General features: G+C 36.2%; 1 protein-coding gene across 1 annotated transcript in view; it reads right to left on the bottom strand.

Annotated features, from left to right (window-relative positions):
- Window positions 1–18,202, bottom strand: part of adgrl1a (adhesion G protein-coupled receptor L1a) — a 146,450-nt gene that overhangs the window by 83,490 nt on the left and 44,758 nt on the right. Inside the window, exon 2 of the mRNA XM_052552665.1 lies at window positions 356–522. Coding sequence (XP_052408625.1) covers window positions 356–425 — 70 coding nt within the window. The 5' untranslated portion in view covers window positions 426–522. The remainder of the gene's footprint in view (window positions 1–355; window positions 523–18,202) is intronic.

Below are 18,202 nucleotides of genomic sequence, written 5' to 3'. Positions count from 1 at the left end.
GGGCTTTAAACATAGTCTTCGCAAGTGAGTGAATACTTCCAAAACTATAGTCAGTTTTCTCTTTCAAGGAGTCAGAATAAAGATAAACTTTTCAGGACTAACAGATCTGTCTTAATGGTAAAGATATTAGAAGGCTTCTCTATCACCCTTTGAGTATGGGGGTTAGTGCTACAGTAACAGAAAATGTATGCATGAAGGGAAATTCCTGATGTGTTGGCCCAGCACTTGCATCTGCGTTGGTGTACAGTACGTAGCCTTAAGTTATCGTAATATGACATTAGAAATTCCAGAAATCAACAACAAATTCTGCAGCTTGCTGTGCAAAGATCTGAAGAAGAGTAGGTAGAGTACAAACCCTGGGTAGAGGGGCTGACATTGCTCAGGGCGATGGTGCAGGTAAAGAGGATCCAGAGAGAGAGAGCCATGCTGTGGATGGAGCAAGGTGTGGTGGGGGGAGTGCGGGTCAGCGGGCGCTTGGATGCGGGGCACTCCTTCCCTCACGCCCTCTCACTGACGGAGAACCTGGTAAGAAGAGAATGACAGAGACAAATGAGAAAGAAAGATCAATACTAATAGCAGGACCTAAATTCTTACTGTCGGCCTTTCCCTTCTGTGGCTCAATAAAAAAAGCAGTAGTGCACTGTAATTCTGCTCAATATGTCAAAGTGAGATGCTCGCTATTGCTACAACCAGATCCATGCTTTCTGGCTCTGCACGGCCCATTTCATGTTGCGCTTATTCAACATAATTGAGAGGAGCTCTAGGCGAACACTTGGCGCCGGTCAGGTGGAGTTAGACGACTAGAGCTGAAGGGCAGCCATTTTGTTCTCGCACTAACACGGCAACAGCTGTTCCCTGTCCAACACAGCTATTCTGTGATGCTGTTTGCCAGTAATTTAGTAGATACCAAGTAAACAAAAACGAAACCTATGCTTTTATATGGAATCGAATGAATTGATCAGACTGTGGCCAGAAATATGGAAACCATTCAAACTATGTAAGTTGTTACTTTCCAAAATGTGTCCAGACTCCTAGAGTAACCAAGTCCTCTTTTAAGATATTTTTTTCTTCTTTTATGTCAACTTTTATAACACTTGAGCAAATATTTGCAGAGAATCCGGGTAAAATAAAAAAAAAAGCAGTACTGCTTTGTAATTGTCAAAGCAAGATGCCCCCAGTGTTGCTCTGACAAGATCCATGTTAACCGCTTTAAACTTTACACTGCAGTTATTCAAAATAATTGAGAGAAGTCTTAGGAACAAACTGGGGAAAAATCAGGTAGATGTCTAGAGCTGAATAGCTGCCATTTTGTTCTAGCACAACCACATCAACAGCTGTTCCCTGTCCAACACAAATATTCTGTGTCGCTGTTCGGTGATAATTTAGTAGTAACCACATAAACAAAGCAAAACATCTGGTGTTCAAATATGAATTTTAATGAATTGTTCAGACTGAGGCCATGTAATGTCAGCTCAATAGGTACAGTTAGTTGGCTAAACCCTGTTGAAAAATCCAGCATAAGCAAAAAATAAAGTTTTTTTTGTAATTATTAGTAATCAATGTCATCTGAAGTTTTGAATAAAACAAATAAAAATTCAAACCAGTGAATGGTTTCGAAAGATTTATGTTCTGTTGTAAAAGATCTGTGCACAAATCAGTTTGAAAGAGCTTGTATAGAATGCAAAACTTTAACATTTATATTCAGGAAAACAAAGAAAAATCTCAAATAACAGCATAATCGTTCAATATTGGGGGTTATGAGAAGTGTTATTGCTAATAAAAAGCTCTTGATAATGAAAGTTCAAAATTTAAAAATGTTATTCTAATAGAGTGCTACTCTGAGAACGTCTTGGTTACGTATACATTCCATGAAGGAGGGAACAGAGACGTCACGTCAGTGACCGACGAAATTGGGATAACGCTTCGATACACCAATCTACTTCGAGTGTAAACTAAACGAGCCAATGCACATTGGCATGCAATTATTGCATCCAGCTACCTCACTGGGTGAGATTGGATAACACTGGGAAAACGTAACCGTTCCGCTTGGAACAGGGATGCTGCAGAGGCCCCATCTTTCCTGAAGGAGTTTTTGGGAGCAAATACACATATAGCATCCGTTAAGGTGTGTAAGGAGAAAAATGCAGTGCGGGCCACCCCAAGAAACCAATCATGTGTCTCGTCACACGGTGGAGGATGCCATTCGAGCCCTACCATCTTGGCGGCCCCGGAAAGCATAGCTGCCATCTCTGATGCCCAGACACATGAGGCAGTGATCGTGACCATCACTCGTTGCCAGGTAACGACTGCACCCAGAAACGTACGGGTGAAATGGCATCCTTATAAGGATGATCTGTCGTCTTTACAAAGACGCACCATGAAGGTCTTTTAGAGAAATTTGCTCTTTAGGAAATGCTCTTTTAGTGCTGAGGTGCACAGGGGAATTGGCTGCTTGCAACACGACAGGAGGTAGTGCAGCCTGAAGTGTGCAATCCACTCGACACAGGAACGACCGCCGCTGAAGCGCCGTCTCGCCAACACACAAAGCTTCCGAGAGTGCTGAACTCGTAGTTCACAGTAGACACCTTTGTGCAGAATGATACTACCGCTCAGCTCCGAAGCAAAAAAGCTGGTATGCATTGCACCTGCTGCCTTCTTATACTCGCGCTATGATCAGCAGCAGCTGGATGCAATAATTGCATACCAATGTGCATTGGCTCGTTTAGTTTACACTCGAAGTACTGTACATTGGTCTATCGAAGCGATATCCCAATTTCGCTGGTCACCGACATGACGTTGAGAGTGACCAACTGAAAGGGAACTCATTTGTCAAAATCCAGCTGTCAGTCACTTATTTTCCAAAAAGTGTACATAGTAAAAGGTAAACTGCTTTAATTTGCAGTTGATTTCATTTTAAGGCTGTGTTGTGCTGTCTGCTTATCTGTTCTTGTTGTTCCTCTTAACTTCAGTAGTTATGCTTGTTAACTGTGTCATCACTAATGGTCAATCATCACTTGTAGACTTTTTCTACTTTAGTTTACTAACTGCCACACTTCTTCAGTGTTACTTTTACTCTGTGGATTGGGATCATATGAAAACTGAGCAGGGTTTGTTTAACACCAAGGGTTTTGCTGTGACATTAAACATGTAACCTGCATCATGTTTTTTTTTTTTATTTCTTAAAGTAACTTGTTAAAATGAATTGCATAATTGGGCTTTGTTTAATTATGAACACACATGATACGTAACATGTACATGAACTTTGTTGGGATCATACCAGCGCTCAAAAGATCCACCATCACACCAGCATTCCAAGCTGGTCCCAACATTCCAAAATTAGTCAAAACTCAGCTTTCTTTTTCAGGTAAACTAGCAACAGTCTGATGAGAGTCTTGGTGCAGTAATAATAATAATAATAATAATAATAATAAACTGTACTGTAAATATACTTATTCTGTTGAAGCTAGATGTCCAAAGTTGCTCTGACCAGATCCATGTTTTCTGGCTTTGTACGGCCCATTTCACATCACACTTACTCAAAATAACTGAGAGGAGCTCCGGGCACACACTTGACGCCAGTCAGGTACAGTTAGAAAGCTAGCCCTGAATGGCGGCCATTTTGCACTTTGTTCTGCACTAACACGGCAACAGCTGTTCCCTGGCAAACACTTCAGTTCCAGTCATTCGAGAGCTTGATTGGATGTGACGTACTGCATATGCATGGACGTGAATGTATGGCCCACTGCAGGTCATGCAACATGCAAATGCCAAGAGTGTCCATTCTGTGCACGTTTAAATGAGAAATACGACGGTATAAAGAAGCTCGGGAACTGAGAGCAAGGGAGAGAAAGTGGACAGTTTCGAGTCAGTACTGCCAGAGGGCTCACACATCTCATTTGCCTAATGAAATAAATCACAGTCTGGAAGTTTCTTTCATTTGTTCTTGGAGGCTGCTCTTCCTTCAGGGCTGAAAGGAAAAAAAAAACGACAGAAATGCATTGAATTATTAGAGCTAATGCTGCCCCTGCTGTGCATTCAGAAAGAACAGACAGACTGTTCTGTGTGTTTATTGGGACGTTAACCTGTGTGTGTGTGTGTGTCTTTAAAGTGATTCGCTTTGATCCTCATAACCCTCTGCCTACTCTTTTCATTGATCTTCCCAAGTCATAGATGTGAAAAATAGATTGGCAATAACAAAAAAAGGAAAATCCACACACACAAACATGTAAAGTCAGGTTTTGCTACTTTTTGAGGCATTTTTGAGGATTTATTGCACTATAATGTAGATCAAACCAGTACACTCAAAATATTGTAGCAGAAACACTGACTATGTGTGGTAAGCTGGGTTGAGCCAAATTTGCAATTTATTTAACTTTTGCAGTGTGAAAGACTTACTAAGTAAAACAGAATATTCTGTGAGAAATCATGTAAGGCGGCACTTGATTTTATTCATTAGAATTTCAATGGATCATTGGAAGTAGATAAATAATATACTTTTGTTAATTACTCTCCTGTGCAGCCTTGATTATTTGAGACAAAAAAAAAAGTGATTAAGAGGCAATTTATTTCTTCTTTTTTTTTTTTTACATTTGAGTAGGACATTTAAATAGTCAATAACCTTTAGTTTAGTGTTCAAACTAGTGTTCAAAAGTCTGGGGTCGGTCATTTATTTATTTATTTTTTATTTTATCTATAAATCTCTTTATTTATAGAAAATATTTATTTGATAAAAAATACGGTAAAAACTGTAATATTTTGAAATATTACTACCATTTAAAATAAGTTTTCTATTTTAATATATTTTTAAATGTTATTTATTAATGTGATGCAAATCAGAACTTTCAGCATAATTACTCCGGTCTTCAGTGTCACATGATTATTCAGAAATCATTATAATATGCTGATTTGATGCTCAAGAAACATTTTTTATTATTATCAATTTTGAAAACAGTTGCAATGTTTAATATTTTTGTGAGAACCTTGACATTATTATTTTCTTTTCTTTTCTTTGATTAATAGAACGTATAAAGGAACGTATACTTTGTATGTCTTTACAGTCACTTTTAATCAATCAACACATTTTTGATGAATAAATGTATTCATTTCTAAAAAAGAAAGAAAGAAAAAACTTACTGACCCCAAAAGTTTAGGTCTCAGCTGTGAACCATGACATGCTGATTGCTAATCCTATTCAAGCAGCTGGTGTGAGGGGGAAGGACATTCTCATCCAGAGCATTTAACTGGAGAAAAACTACAAATACAAGATGAATCATCAAGATGACTTCAGGGGCTCTTTAAAAAATGATCAGTTTCAGATTTCAAGTTCTTGCAGTCACTGTCAATCGTCCAGCAGTGTACACATCCTCTGCTTCCTCCATTCCATTCCATTCACTCTTCCTACCCTCTCCTTTGTCATTCCAGCCATCACTCCATCCTCCCTCTCTTCTCCCTATGACCTTCTCTGATATTTACCCTCCTCTCCTGTGGCTCAGCAAAAAAAAAAAAATACAAATACAAATAAAAACACAGATCAAGAGAAGTGACTGACCAATAAAATCGGCCACGACAGAAAAACAGCCCAGTTGTGTGTGGGCCAGACAAAGCATCAAAGTCTGGGAGGTACAAAAAAAAGAAAACAAACATGGAAGTATTCACAGAGTCTTTCCTCCTGCTGTCTGCATGTTACTAATGGTCAGAAAATGCACCTCTCCTGGGAGGCACCTCTGTCTCTATTTTTTCCTCTTGCTTTTGTAGCTGTTAATAAGTAAAAAAAAAATGTCTTTCAACCTCTTTCTTTTGATCTTGCACAATGGCTCTCCTGCATTTCCAGCTAGGATGGATGGGAACGAGAGAGAGAGAGAGAGAGAGAGAAGTAAAAAGCAAAAGAAAGAGGTGCAGCAGGCGGTCTTGTGAGCCCGTGCTGGTTGAGAGGGGAGCAGTGCAGCGTGGGTATTCACTATGAACTTGCCTTAGGGCAGTGACTGGCCTTTTGCTCTGATCTGATCTGCCATTATCATCAGTGTTGCTGTTCCAGTGAAAAGTATTGGACAGGCAGAGGGATAGGTGGATATGCTCTTGCTCTTATCCAGAGGATCCCAAAAGGAGATCACTTACTGTATGTAATCTATTTAATGTCTCAACTGTTTCTCCTAGTCAGCAATGAGATTAAAGGGATAATAAACGGAAGTTTCTTCTTAAAGTTGTGATGAGACAAAAGTAGTGACAGATTTTTCTTCCATAATGGGACATACAGTAAAACCAAGTGAAATGAATTATTGAGAAAGGCTAACATGTAGAGATGGGCTTGGTTCAATCCATTGGTTGTTTGGATGGAGCTTAAAGCCGGCTGTGAGAAACTAAATCACTGGAGAAGATATTTTAATTAAAAATGATGCGGTCAAAAAATATTTGAAGCTTGGGGAAAAACTAATAATAGATTAAGCAATAGGATCAAAAACATAAATTAATTTTAATTTAATATCTTTAAGGCTAAAAGTGACTAAACTCAAACTAAAAGTGCAATAAAATTAATCAAAACATATAAAACAACTAAATCTTCTAAAAATGACACGGCAAAGTTAAAATGGAAAATATAAAAACAAAAACAGATTCAAAATTTTAATAAAAACTACAATGTATGTACTACAAAAATAAAAAGAAGAAGAAAAGATTAGCACGTGTAATGGTTAAAAAATGTAATGGCATTTCAGAAATAATAATTATAATTTAACTAACTGTAAAAAATGCCATCATTGTAAAAATATATATTTAAAAACTTCTTTTTAAAATTGATTTAGCTGTAAAAAAGACAGTTAACATCAATCAATATGTCTTCTTCTATGTTCTTTAAGACTCCTGAGCTATACAAGAACAAACTCTTAACTATAAATGGACCGAGAGAGAGAGAGAGAGAGAGAGAGAGAGAGAGAGAGAAAAACCTAAGATAGGAAGATGAATGAATTATGTGCATTTGAACATCTATTTATCTGGAGACAGCCTTGTTCCAAGGCAAATAACCTAATTATCCAGTTACATTAGATCATTACTATAATCACCACGATCATTATTATCTATTTGCTTAGCAGACACACTCATCTAGCACGACGCGCCATACATCTATTTTACACATGCCGCAGGTTGCTCAGAACCACTCACTGCCTCGTTCGATAATGTATGTTCATTTATTTTGAGGCAAGAGGCAATTGCCCACTACAAAGCAAGCTTATGTTAGAGAAAGATAAAGTGGAAAATGATGCTGGATAAGATCAGCACAAAAACAGCATCTAGTTTTGGCAAAATCTACAACAAATTTGTATACTGAATTTTTGCAATGCAATGCAATGGAAAGTGCAACATAAACAATAAAGCGAATGTTATGGCTTAAAGAGTTTTTTTTTTTTTTTTGGATAATTGCACTATTTAAGCTTTATATTTATACTGTCCTTTGCAAAGAATAGCTAGTTCCTGTGAATATGCGACTTCTGATCTTCCAATATTTAGTCCGATCTTCCAACTTCTGAACTTCAAATTCATTAGCAGTTATAGGTGAATGACTAGACAAATAACTCAGTAAATGGTAAAATTATGTGTGCAATAAACTATTAAACTATTAAATAATAGTTTGCAATATTAAGCAGCAAAACAAACTGGAATCAGCCGACAGCTGAAAAAAAAAATCATAGTAAAAATGGCTGCGGCAGCTATTTCGTTAAAAATAAGGTGGATGTGTGTAAATTACATCACTGTCATTATTTTCAGCTCGAACATACATCCTTCACAACCTTGCACTCAAAACTCAGAAAATGCGCTGTTAGCAAATTAGGATAGTTCATGTAACGCGGTAAATAGGATGCTAACGCAAACAGAGGACACAAATAAACACTGCTATCAGCACTAGCAATTAATTCTTAGTGAATTTCCTCGAATGGGTTTTTCCCTCTCTCGTTTACCTCTGAATAATGTTGTGGTTCCCTGTTTGTGGTTATCAGCAGCTACATTAGCGTTACGTAAACTTAGCTAATGCTTATCTCGTAAGTGGCGGTACGGCATTTTGTGGTTATTCGGCTTTCAGGCGAGCACAATGCAAGAATAATGACAGCAGCTTCATCTTTTAGAGAGCAGAGAGAGCCGGATCATTCACTCGGACCGGTCAGGAACGCTAGATTAAATTCCTACAATTAGTCGTCCGAGACATAAGCGCATGACTGGGAACTGAGCTTCCAGAGATGTAATTCATTTATTAGCCTCTTGACCCCTTTAAAGTAATCGCCTCTCAAATGGAGATAATCGCCACATTCTTCCTTTTTAAAATCTGAAGACATGCCATGAAATATCATTACCGCTGTCTCCCGCACACCTCCATCCCTGTAAGTCTCCATATCGTTCTATGCCCTGTACCATCAAACTCCTGTTTTACCAGACAAAATTATGACAGTCACCGGTAAATTCAATTTAATGAGATGCAAATTTGGTAAAAGGACAATTTGGGCTGCTCAGGTTGATGTCGTTATGCATGTCAAAAAATCCCTCATTAGCTGACGCCTATGAATCGGATTACTGAATAATGAGGGTGTGTTAGCCTCAATCTTTCCACCAAATTTGACAGAGGGCTTTATCTGTGTCCAATGTATTCATCCTGTCTAATGCGTAAGGTGATTCAGTGAAAGCTCAGCAGACTGGTATGGTGGACTGGTGCGTTGCCCCAAATTAGCTCCTGATCTCCATAATTGATCTATAAATCTACTCTGACACTGTGGTTCGTCCTACGCCCGTTTACATCAACAGTAATAAAGCATATGCTCCATGGTGCATCTTACAGACAGGAAGTGGAACACCGGCATCTATACATGTATAAAATTACTCCCTTTCCCTGTTTCCTACGCTCAGCCTGACACAAAGCTTCTAGAGACGTATTACTCAAATTTTCCCCATAAGCAAGCATCATGGTCCCCTGCCCTGTTTTGGAGGTGCAATTTACATTGGCACTCCAGCCGACAGTGTCTCATTTGTCACTAAGCTCGCGTTTATGGAGTGGGGCTCAATAATTCCTCTGCATAATCCACAATAAACTGCACTCCTGAAAGCATCAGACTGCTCCCTGGGGAATAGCAAAGGTTTTACACTATTTTCACCAAAACCTATCCTACTTTAGACCAGTAAGAGATTCCTTACCTTTCAAAATATATATTTTGTGTGTGTGTGTGTGTGTGTGTGTGTGGGTGTGTGTATATATATATATATATATATATATATATATATATATATATATATATATATATATATATATATATATACATGATTGACATATGATACTGGCAAAACATTTAATTTGGCTTTATGATGAAATAAAATTGAAAACATCATAGTAATGTGCACGTCTAAACATTTAGAGCAATGTATAATTTATCATTTTAATGTATATATCATTTTAATATATATATATTTATATATATATATATATATTTTTTTTTTTTTTTTTTTTAGAAAAAAATAATAATATACATAATTTATGAAGAGCAAAAGTTCTGTTATGTCTTGACAAGACTACATTGTCAGAACTAAAAGAAACACCAGTTTGCCTGAAGCAGATCCACAAATGAATAAAACCTCCAACATTTACATTATTTACCATAGCTAAAGTCTATTTCCTTTTCCCTTATGAGGTACTAAATGTGCAATACAATGTGCTGCTCAATTTTGCCAGATTTAATTAAAAAAGAAGGAAAATGTTATTTGAATTAGCAGTTTTCAGATGAAACTTGTATAGGATATTTAACAAAGAAAAAAATAATATCTATTAGTAATCTGTTTAAATTGTTAAAACAGAATCTGAATCAACATCTTAAATCAATTAAGGTTGAATTTCAATTGTACCTAAACTGAGATGTTATATGTAATATGTATATGTAATACATTACACATTTGTTTTATTTATTTCAAAGTTTCTATGACCATCTTTCATTTATTATGAATCCTGGTTTGTAGTTTTGAAACAAAGAGTAAGCGCAACTAACAAATACACGTGGGAGATTGAGCTTGGAGTTTCTTAAATCTGAAATCCATTGATTTCAGAAAGAGTCACTTCTGCAGTTTGGCATCAATAAATGAAACCAGTTTACTGGGGAGAGATATCTGAAAGCTAGAGCAATGTTTTACAAGACCAAGGAAAATGTTGAAAAACATATGATATGACTGCTTTAAAATCATTGACGAATGCATCAGGACACAAAGCACTGCATAAAGCTACAGTGTTATGAACTTTTCCTTAATATTACACTGTTTAAGTGAAATTTTTTTAAACCACTGCCTTGCAGGTTTACTCTTAAGTGGCTCTTGCTGCCCACTGATCTGTGCATTTCATTAATCACTGAAGCTATTTTTCTCTTTGCAACCATTTAGCAAGAGAATGTGACAGCTAGCTAGCCTAGCTGTTACAGATAATGGCTAGGTCTAAAGTTAAGTTAAAAACGTAAGGTTTCAATTTAACAATGATCTCCATATAATCTCAAATGTTATTTGAATTAGCAGTTTTCAGATGAAACTTGTATAGGATATTTAACAAAGAAAAAAATAATATCTATTAGTAATCTGTTTAAATTGTTAAAACAGAATCTGAATCAACATCTTAAATCAATTAAGGTTGAATTTCAATTGTACCTAAACTGAGATGTTATATGTAATATGTATATGTAATACATTACACATTTGTTTTATTTATTTCAAAGTTTCTATGACCATCTTTCATTTATTATGAATCCTGGTTTGTAGTTTTGAAACAAAGAGTAAGCGCAACTAACAAATACACGTGGGAGATTGAGCTTGGAGTTTCTTAAATCTGAAATCCATTGATTTCAGAAAGAGTCACTTCTGCAGTTTGGCATCAATAAATGAAACCAGTTTACTGGGGAGAGATATCTGAAAGCTAGAGCAATGTTTTACAAGACCAAGGAAAATGTTGAAAAACATATGATATGACTGCTTTAAAATCATTGACGAATGCATCAGGACACAAAGCACTGCATAAAGCTACAGTGTTATGAACTTTTCCTTAATATTACACTGTTTAAGTGAAATTTTTTTAAACCACTGCCTTGCAGGTTTACTCTTAAGTGGCTCTTGCTGCCCACTGATCTGTGCATTTCATTAATCACTGAAGCTATTTTTCTCTTTGCAACCATTTAGCAAGAGAATGTGACAGCTAGCTAGCCTAGCTGTTACAGATAATGGCTAGGTCTAAAGTTAAGTTAAAAACGTAAGGTTTCAATTTAACAATGATCTCCATATAATCTCAAAATCAGAGGTTTGTGAATTTTAGTTCATGTTTGTAGATTTGAGATCATGTACGGTATATTGTTGAGTAGTTCTAAAGAACTATTTTTAGGAAAAAAGAAAGAAAGATAAATACGTATCCAGGAAGTACTTACCAAAAACTACTGATGACTTGCATTACACTGACTTGTTTATCTCAATGTTCACCTAATAAAATACTGCCTAGAATGAGCACATCTACTCCAAATACTTAATAATTGCCTCACACTTAGCATTAGCAAGTTGCAATTGAAGAGGCCTTCACCCGCACTTCTATTCAATTCAATTCAAGTTTATTTGTATAGCACTTTTTACGATACAAATCATTACAAAGCAACTTTTCAGAAAATTACGTTTCTACATTATTTAGTAGTAGCTTGTAAGTGGTGACTGTCAGATTATGTGCATATGACAGGAACCAGACGATGAACATTATTAACAGCATTATATGATGCAATCACACTTGTAGCAATATTTTTTAGTTCTGTTTGTTGATTCAGGGTTAGCATCATCTGGGGTATTAGCATCACTTTCTGGTTTTAAAATTAAATACAAATAACAGGACAGAAATCTTCCCCTATGAAAATTAGTCATGGTTTTATTGTAGTAAAATTTTAGAATTTTTTAAATTGTTTTAATTTTTTTCTTTGGCATATTGATTACCATTTGTATAACTGCAGCTTAACTACAAATTCCATGGTTAAACTTTGGTTAGTGTAGCAAAGCCATGGTTAATTTGCAGTTAAGTATAGTAACCATGGCTTTCTGGTTTTATTTGTACTCATTTTAACTCATTTGTTTATGGTTAATTAGCTCAATCAGGAAGAATAAAACATTTTCCGCATGCTTCATTTTACATTCTCCCTGTGTTTTCTTTTTCTTTGATTCTGAGGTGACAGAAAAACTTCAATTCACAACACTGATAGAACATCGCACGTCCAGCACAAGCAAACCGCTCATCATACATTCCTCCTCAGCCAAATGAACAAATCTGAATCTTCAAACAAACAAAATTACAAACCATTTCTATATAACAAGCAGTAATGCATCGAGTTTTCTCATGTTTCATTCACTACGCTAACTATTCTAACCGTGTAGCTTATACTGACACAAATGTATGCTGGTCGGCTAAGATGGGCACGGGTTTATTTTCAATGCCAACAATCCTTGCACATCCTTCATTCGGTGTGCTGACTGTGTTAAGCAATGTGTGCGGCTACAGTAGCACAGCTAGTTTTTCGCCATCATAATGACACCATTGTGCGAGCGGTGGGCAAATGGAACATGAGAGTGGTTGTAATGGGCCATGTATCAGGCAGAATGCGTTTGATTACTGGCTCTGACAGAGAGGTGCAGCTGAGAGCGAACGCGACCTCATCTCAAACTGCGCAGAAGAGACAGGAGGGGGGAAGAAAGACATTAGAACAAGCAGAGAAAAGGAGCAGGAATATATATATATATATATATATATATATATATATATATATATATATATATATATATATATATATATATAAAAGAAGAGAGTGCCTAAAGAGAAGGCAAATGAGTGTCTGAGAAGAATCAAGACAGAATCGGGAAATCTCGCAAGACCAAGTTAATATCACTGTTTTCTCAAGTACACTGCAGTTTCATGGAGATACTATGGCATGTAAAGTATTTAATATCATCAGATCATAATTGTACCATTGCACCACCCTGCTTATGTATATTGGACATAATGCAGAAGGACATTTGACAGCAAATATTATGTAACTTAATCTAATGTGGGTGAATTAAGCAAAATATGTCACAAAAATGTTCAGAATATATTTCCACCAAACCAGAAGAAATTACACTGAAACCATTTTCATGACAAATAAGCACATTCCTTCTCTGCAATTCTCACTGTACTGCAAAATCTCATTTTCATTAATGTAATGTGAACAATAAAACGACATACACTGTAATAAAAATAAAAATAAACTGAAAAGGTACTGGGGATTCTCTGCCAGCACATTACTATTTGTTAAGTTTATTGACATTTTCTTCAACCCTAAGAAAAAAAAAAAAATACAATCTAATGTGTAATTCAAAAAAGGGATAAAACATCAATTTGGAAAATGTGTTCATATTAACACATTGGGTCCTCTTCTTATGGACCTTAAAATGTGTTGTTTTTATTAAACTGTACACAATTTATAAAGTATGGTAATAATTATTCCTGATTTTAAATCTTTAAAAAGTTTAAAATATATATATTTTAATAAAAGAAGTAAAGAAAATTACAATATATTACAGGAATGAGATCTAAATTTAAATGTGTATAGGGGGAATAAAAATGAAAAATAAAATGCAATACAGTGATGGGAATGGGATTTTTGCATTACAGCTAGGACAATCAAACACCTTCACTCACTCTTATTACCTCTATGCAAAAACATCTAAATATTTGCACATTACAGCAATTAAGTAAAGCATTACACCAATTTGCCTAATTGTAATAAATAAATAAATAAGACCTGCACATGTTTTCTCTTGTTTATGGAGGTAAATCGCGGTGGAGTGGATTATTCTATATCCTCTGTGGTCACCCTTCATTCCCTTGAGAACCACACCTAGTCATAAACACACTCATTCACCTGTGCTAGCGTTAAGGGAGGAGGTCTGTCATCGAGCGTCACTGTGTTAATTGTGAAGTCTTTCCAATGAGCATGATCCCTAGTGTCCTTTCCTCACTAGTGCATCTCGATTTTCTCACCAGGCTCAAGCAAATAAGGAGTCACACGGGGAGTCTAAACGCTAGCAGGAAATTACATGCGATTTTGAATTGAGCCCAATTTATGTGTGTGTGTGTGTGCCTGTGTGAGTGGTGGGGGTGTGTGGTAATTTATCGTATGAGGGAAGCGAGCTTGTCTTTGCTTATTTCACTGATGTAACAGGGTCACGGCACCAGCCGTCACTGGCGGCCCAAAGTGCACGAGTGCCAGTCACCTTACCTCACCCTCTTGTCTCGTCTCGCTAACATGCAGATCTGTTTGCGTTCTGCCACTTCCCTCACTCATGCAATTCATCTATGATTCTGCTCTATTAGAACGTAGTATGCATAGCGAGATATTTCCATAGCACATACTTCAGCAGTAATCTGAGAAGATTTTCTTGGAAAAGGTTATGAGCACATTAAAATTAGATTAAAGCAACACTAATTACTACACCGACAGTTATGAAAATACAGTGGGATGATAGTTATTAACTAAAACGTGTGAAACAAAATGACAGAATCAAGGTAACTTTATGAGGAACAAAAATAGCAAATAGAGTCGTAGAAAAGAAGAAAGGTCTCAGTTGTTTCTTCTAGACAGTGAATGAAATAGTGAGTAAATGGTCAGGAGCAGTCATAATGGATATGCCTTTAATATCGCAACTGCCTCTCTTCAACTCTTAAAACAAAGTTTCTTATTGAAAGTGAAAGTTACATGACATGTGGCTAAGAATGGTGTCCCATACTCGGAATTTGTGTTCTGCATCACTGGGAAAACCACATTTTGCAACCTTTATTTTTAAAAGTGAAGTAAGCGATGAGATAAAGTGGTGAGCAAAAGGAGTCATTCCATCATTTCTGTACAGTAGGAAAGGGAAAAAATTACTTCTAGACAGCAATGAGACCACGTGAACAAGAGCAACCATACTCGCTGTTCTGCAATTCACTGATTCAGTGATTTGGTCATAAAAGCAGCGCAGCTTGAATATGTGTGTGACATTTATTTTAGCAACTTCTAAGTAATAATTATTTCCTCTGGGTATATTCAATAACTTGAGTGCTAAAGCATGTACTGTAACCCATACTGTAACATCATGCTTATATAACCGCTTTTAACTTTTTTTTTTTCTGAGCTACTTCCTGTTCTTGCAGTGTATATTTGTACATTTCTTATCTGTCATTTGTTTAAACTGGGTAAAAGACTTTAGCCTCAGAAAATGTCTCCAGGAAATTCTTCACAGTTCACCTCTCAGCTGTCACCGGCTCAACCTTACCTGTCATACAGTGACCACAAACTTTTTTTATCCTGATAACCTGGTTGTGTTTGTGTCTGCCCCTTTTCAATGGCTAGCTTGTGGTCAGTGACCCTGCGCTCGAATCTGTCTCAATTCGGTAGCTCAGACAACCCAAGTTGTCTAGTAGCTCTAGATCTTTTCCTTTTAGACTCTTATAACATACTAATGTATTTGCACTTCAGTTATCCACACACTTATCTTCATTGCAATGGTATTTTCAACATTTATTAACCACAATTTTTGCCACCTTTAAAAAAAAAAGTTTTTGCTGCAAACAAATCTTTAAAAGCAAATAGAATATTAAGAAACTTATAGAAACATAATAAATCATAAAAAAACGTATTTTATTCAGAATATTTTTTTTTGTCAATGTTGAACAGTAACCTGGAGGAAAATTGTATTATTAAAGATCAAGGTCTCAGTTGTGTTTTATTTAACATCAGCATGAATTGCTGCTTGTATTAACAAGTGAAACAGAAGTAGGGTTCGACAATAAGAAACATTTGAGAAATTAATCACAAAGGAAAAACAAAGGTGAGCAAGTTAGTAAATTTTACATTTACATTTAATCATTTAGCAGACACTTTTATCCGAAGCGACTTACAAATGAGAACAATAGAAGCAATCAGACCAATGAGAGAACAACAACATTATACAAGTTTCATGACAAGTCTCAGTTAGTCTAGGACAGAAACTGTAGCTGTTTTTTTTTTCATTGGTCCAGGGTAAAAGAAGGCTCAATAAACTTTTTGTCTCATCGTCCCCTGTGAATTGCAGCGATGGCCCTGCTGGTATCCCCACTGGAGGCTGAGAGTAAATTTACTGCTTTCTGATTCAGGAAACCGTCTCTTCTCCCCAGCTTTGTCACTGTCATTCTCTCTCTGTCTCACTTCTTTTGCTTGACACTCACTTCATTCAAATTAGAGATGTTTTGCAAACATCTATGCTAGAGCACATCACGGCAGCATCTTAATTTACTGCGTATAAATAAGCTGTGCAATAGTCACCCTGACATTAATCTTATGTGCCAGAAACAATGGATGGGGAAGACATAATAATGAAATGAATCGCGGGGTCTCCGTTTGCGTGGGACCTGCACTTTAACGGGAGACACGGGATGGCCCAGACTGGCAGACTGCCACGTCGCGTGGCCAGACTGAGCCAGACCTTGACAGATTCATCTTCATTATGTGGACATCAAGACTGCATTGGCTTGTGTAGACTTGCCCGCTCGTAAACAATGCTTGTTTGTGCATGTAGTGAAGATGTCATGCGTCTGAGTCTAACGGAAATATTGATGTGAAGGTTATAGATGCCAGATAAACATTAAAAAAGTTTACATCAAAGAGAACATAGAATCAGACAAAACCCTGATTAATGTCTTAATAAATGTCCCTGGTTTAATTATGTATGATGCATCAGAGCATAATATTCTAAAGGACAAATAGTTTGAATGAGGCAGATGTTTCTCTGCCTCTGACATGACTTTTCTTTTTTGCTGACTTGTGTGGGCGGAAAAAAAAAGTTTGCATTGCAATAAAAAGTGTCGGCCTAAGTTTTTACCTTGGTGTTTGGAATATTTGGCTTCACATGGAAATTGTCATATTACACATATTAAAATCTGTAGTGTATTCAGTTTCATGTCTATTCTTTTAACATTGTCATTTTTTTCTGATTACACTGAATCTTTTTATAGTAGAGACAAATTATGTTTCTGAGAATGCATTTTACTCTTTACTTGTAAGCTTCAGCAAAAGTCAAAATGCATATAATTTTTTTCATTTAATTAAAGCATTTAATTTTTTTAGTTTTATATACACACTAGTTTTGTCTCAGTAAGGTTAATATTTTTATTCAGCAAAGGATGCATTAGATTTATCAAAAGTGACAGCAAATAAATTTCTAATGGCACAAAATATATTCTGTCAAATAAATGCTGTTCTGTACATCAAACTATCATAAAAAAAAAAAAAAACTGTATCTTGGTTTCCACAAAAATATTAAGCAGCACAATGGTTTTCAACACTGATAACAAGAAACATTCATTATTAAATCAGCATATTAGAATGATTTCTGTAGGATCATGTGACTGGAGTAATGACTGCTGAAAAAAACAACTTAGCATCACAGGAATAAAATACATATTTTAAAATATATTTAAATAAAATCCTTTTATTTTAAACTGTAAATAATACAATAAAAAACAACATTACCTTATTTGAACTTCTTTAGAATCTTACTGATCCCAAACTTATGAATGGCATATTAGCAGTAATTCTGTATGTAATTAATCTAATAAATATCAAGTCTTTGAATATAAATCAGAGCCACTCTTACATCAAAAAAATCTAAATAGTTAATCATGAACCGTTATGAATGTGACTGTAGGAATAGTTCACTTAAAAATGTCAATTCTGTTATCACTACAATCACTTATAAAATTCAAACACAGCAGACATTTTCACTTCAAAAAGTTTGCACAGTATATGCCAAACCAAATCTGTACCACTAGACTAATAAATCTTATGTTTAGATCATCCGAAGGCACCATGTGAGCCAGTAACAGTGGCAATAAAAAAAAAAAGATGCACAGCATTCATGACTTCTCGATTAAACTGGCCTGCTGCGACCCGGATCTGATTTGTTCCACAAAGCGAAAGCCGAGACGACCGAACACAACATTATAGACCTATGTGTTCCCGTAAATGTACGTGAGGAGCACGTGCATGCATGTGATGTATCGAGTTTGATGGCGGCGACCCCATTCTGCCGTCTGCAGTTACCCAGCGACGAGATGGGCCGAGTCTCGAAGGGTCTCCAAATCTCCAGGCTTGAACTCCCACAAGCCTGTTACTCACCC

The sequence above is a fragment of the Carassius gibelio genome, chromosome A3 (genome assembly GCF_023724105.1).
Source record: "Carassius gibelio isolate Cgi1373 ecotype wild population from Czech Republic chromosome A3, carGib1.2-hapl.c, whole genome shotgun sequence".
In the NCBI taxonomy this organism is placed as follows: domain Eukaryota; kingdom Metazoa; phylum Chordata; class Actinopteri; order Cypriniformes; family Cyprinidae; genus Carassius; species Carassius gibelio.
This window is presented reverse-complemented; position numbering and strand designations above follow the sequence as displayed.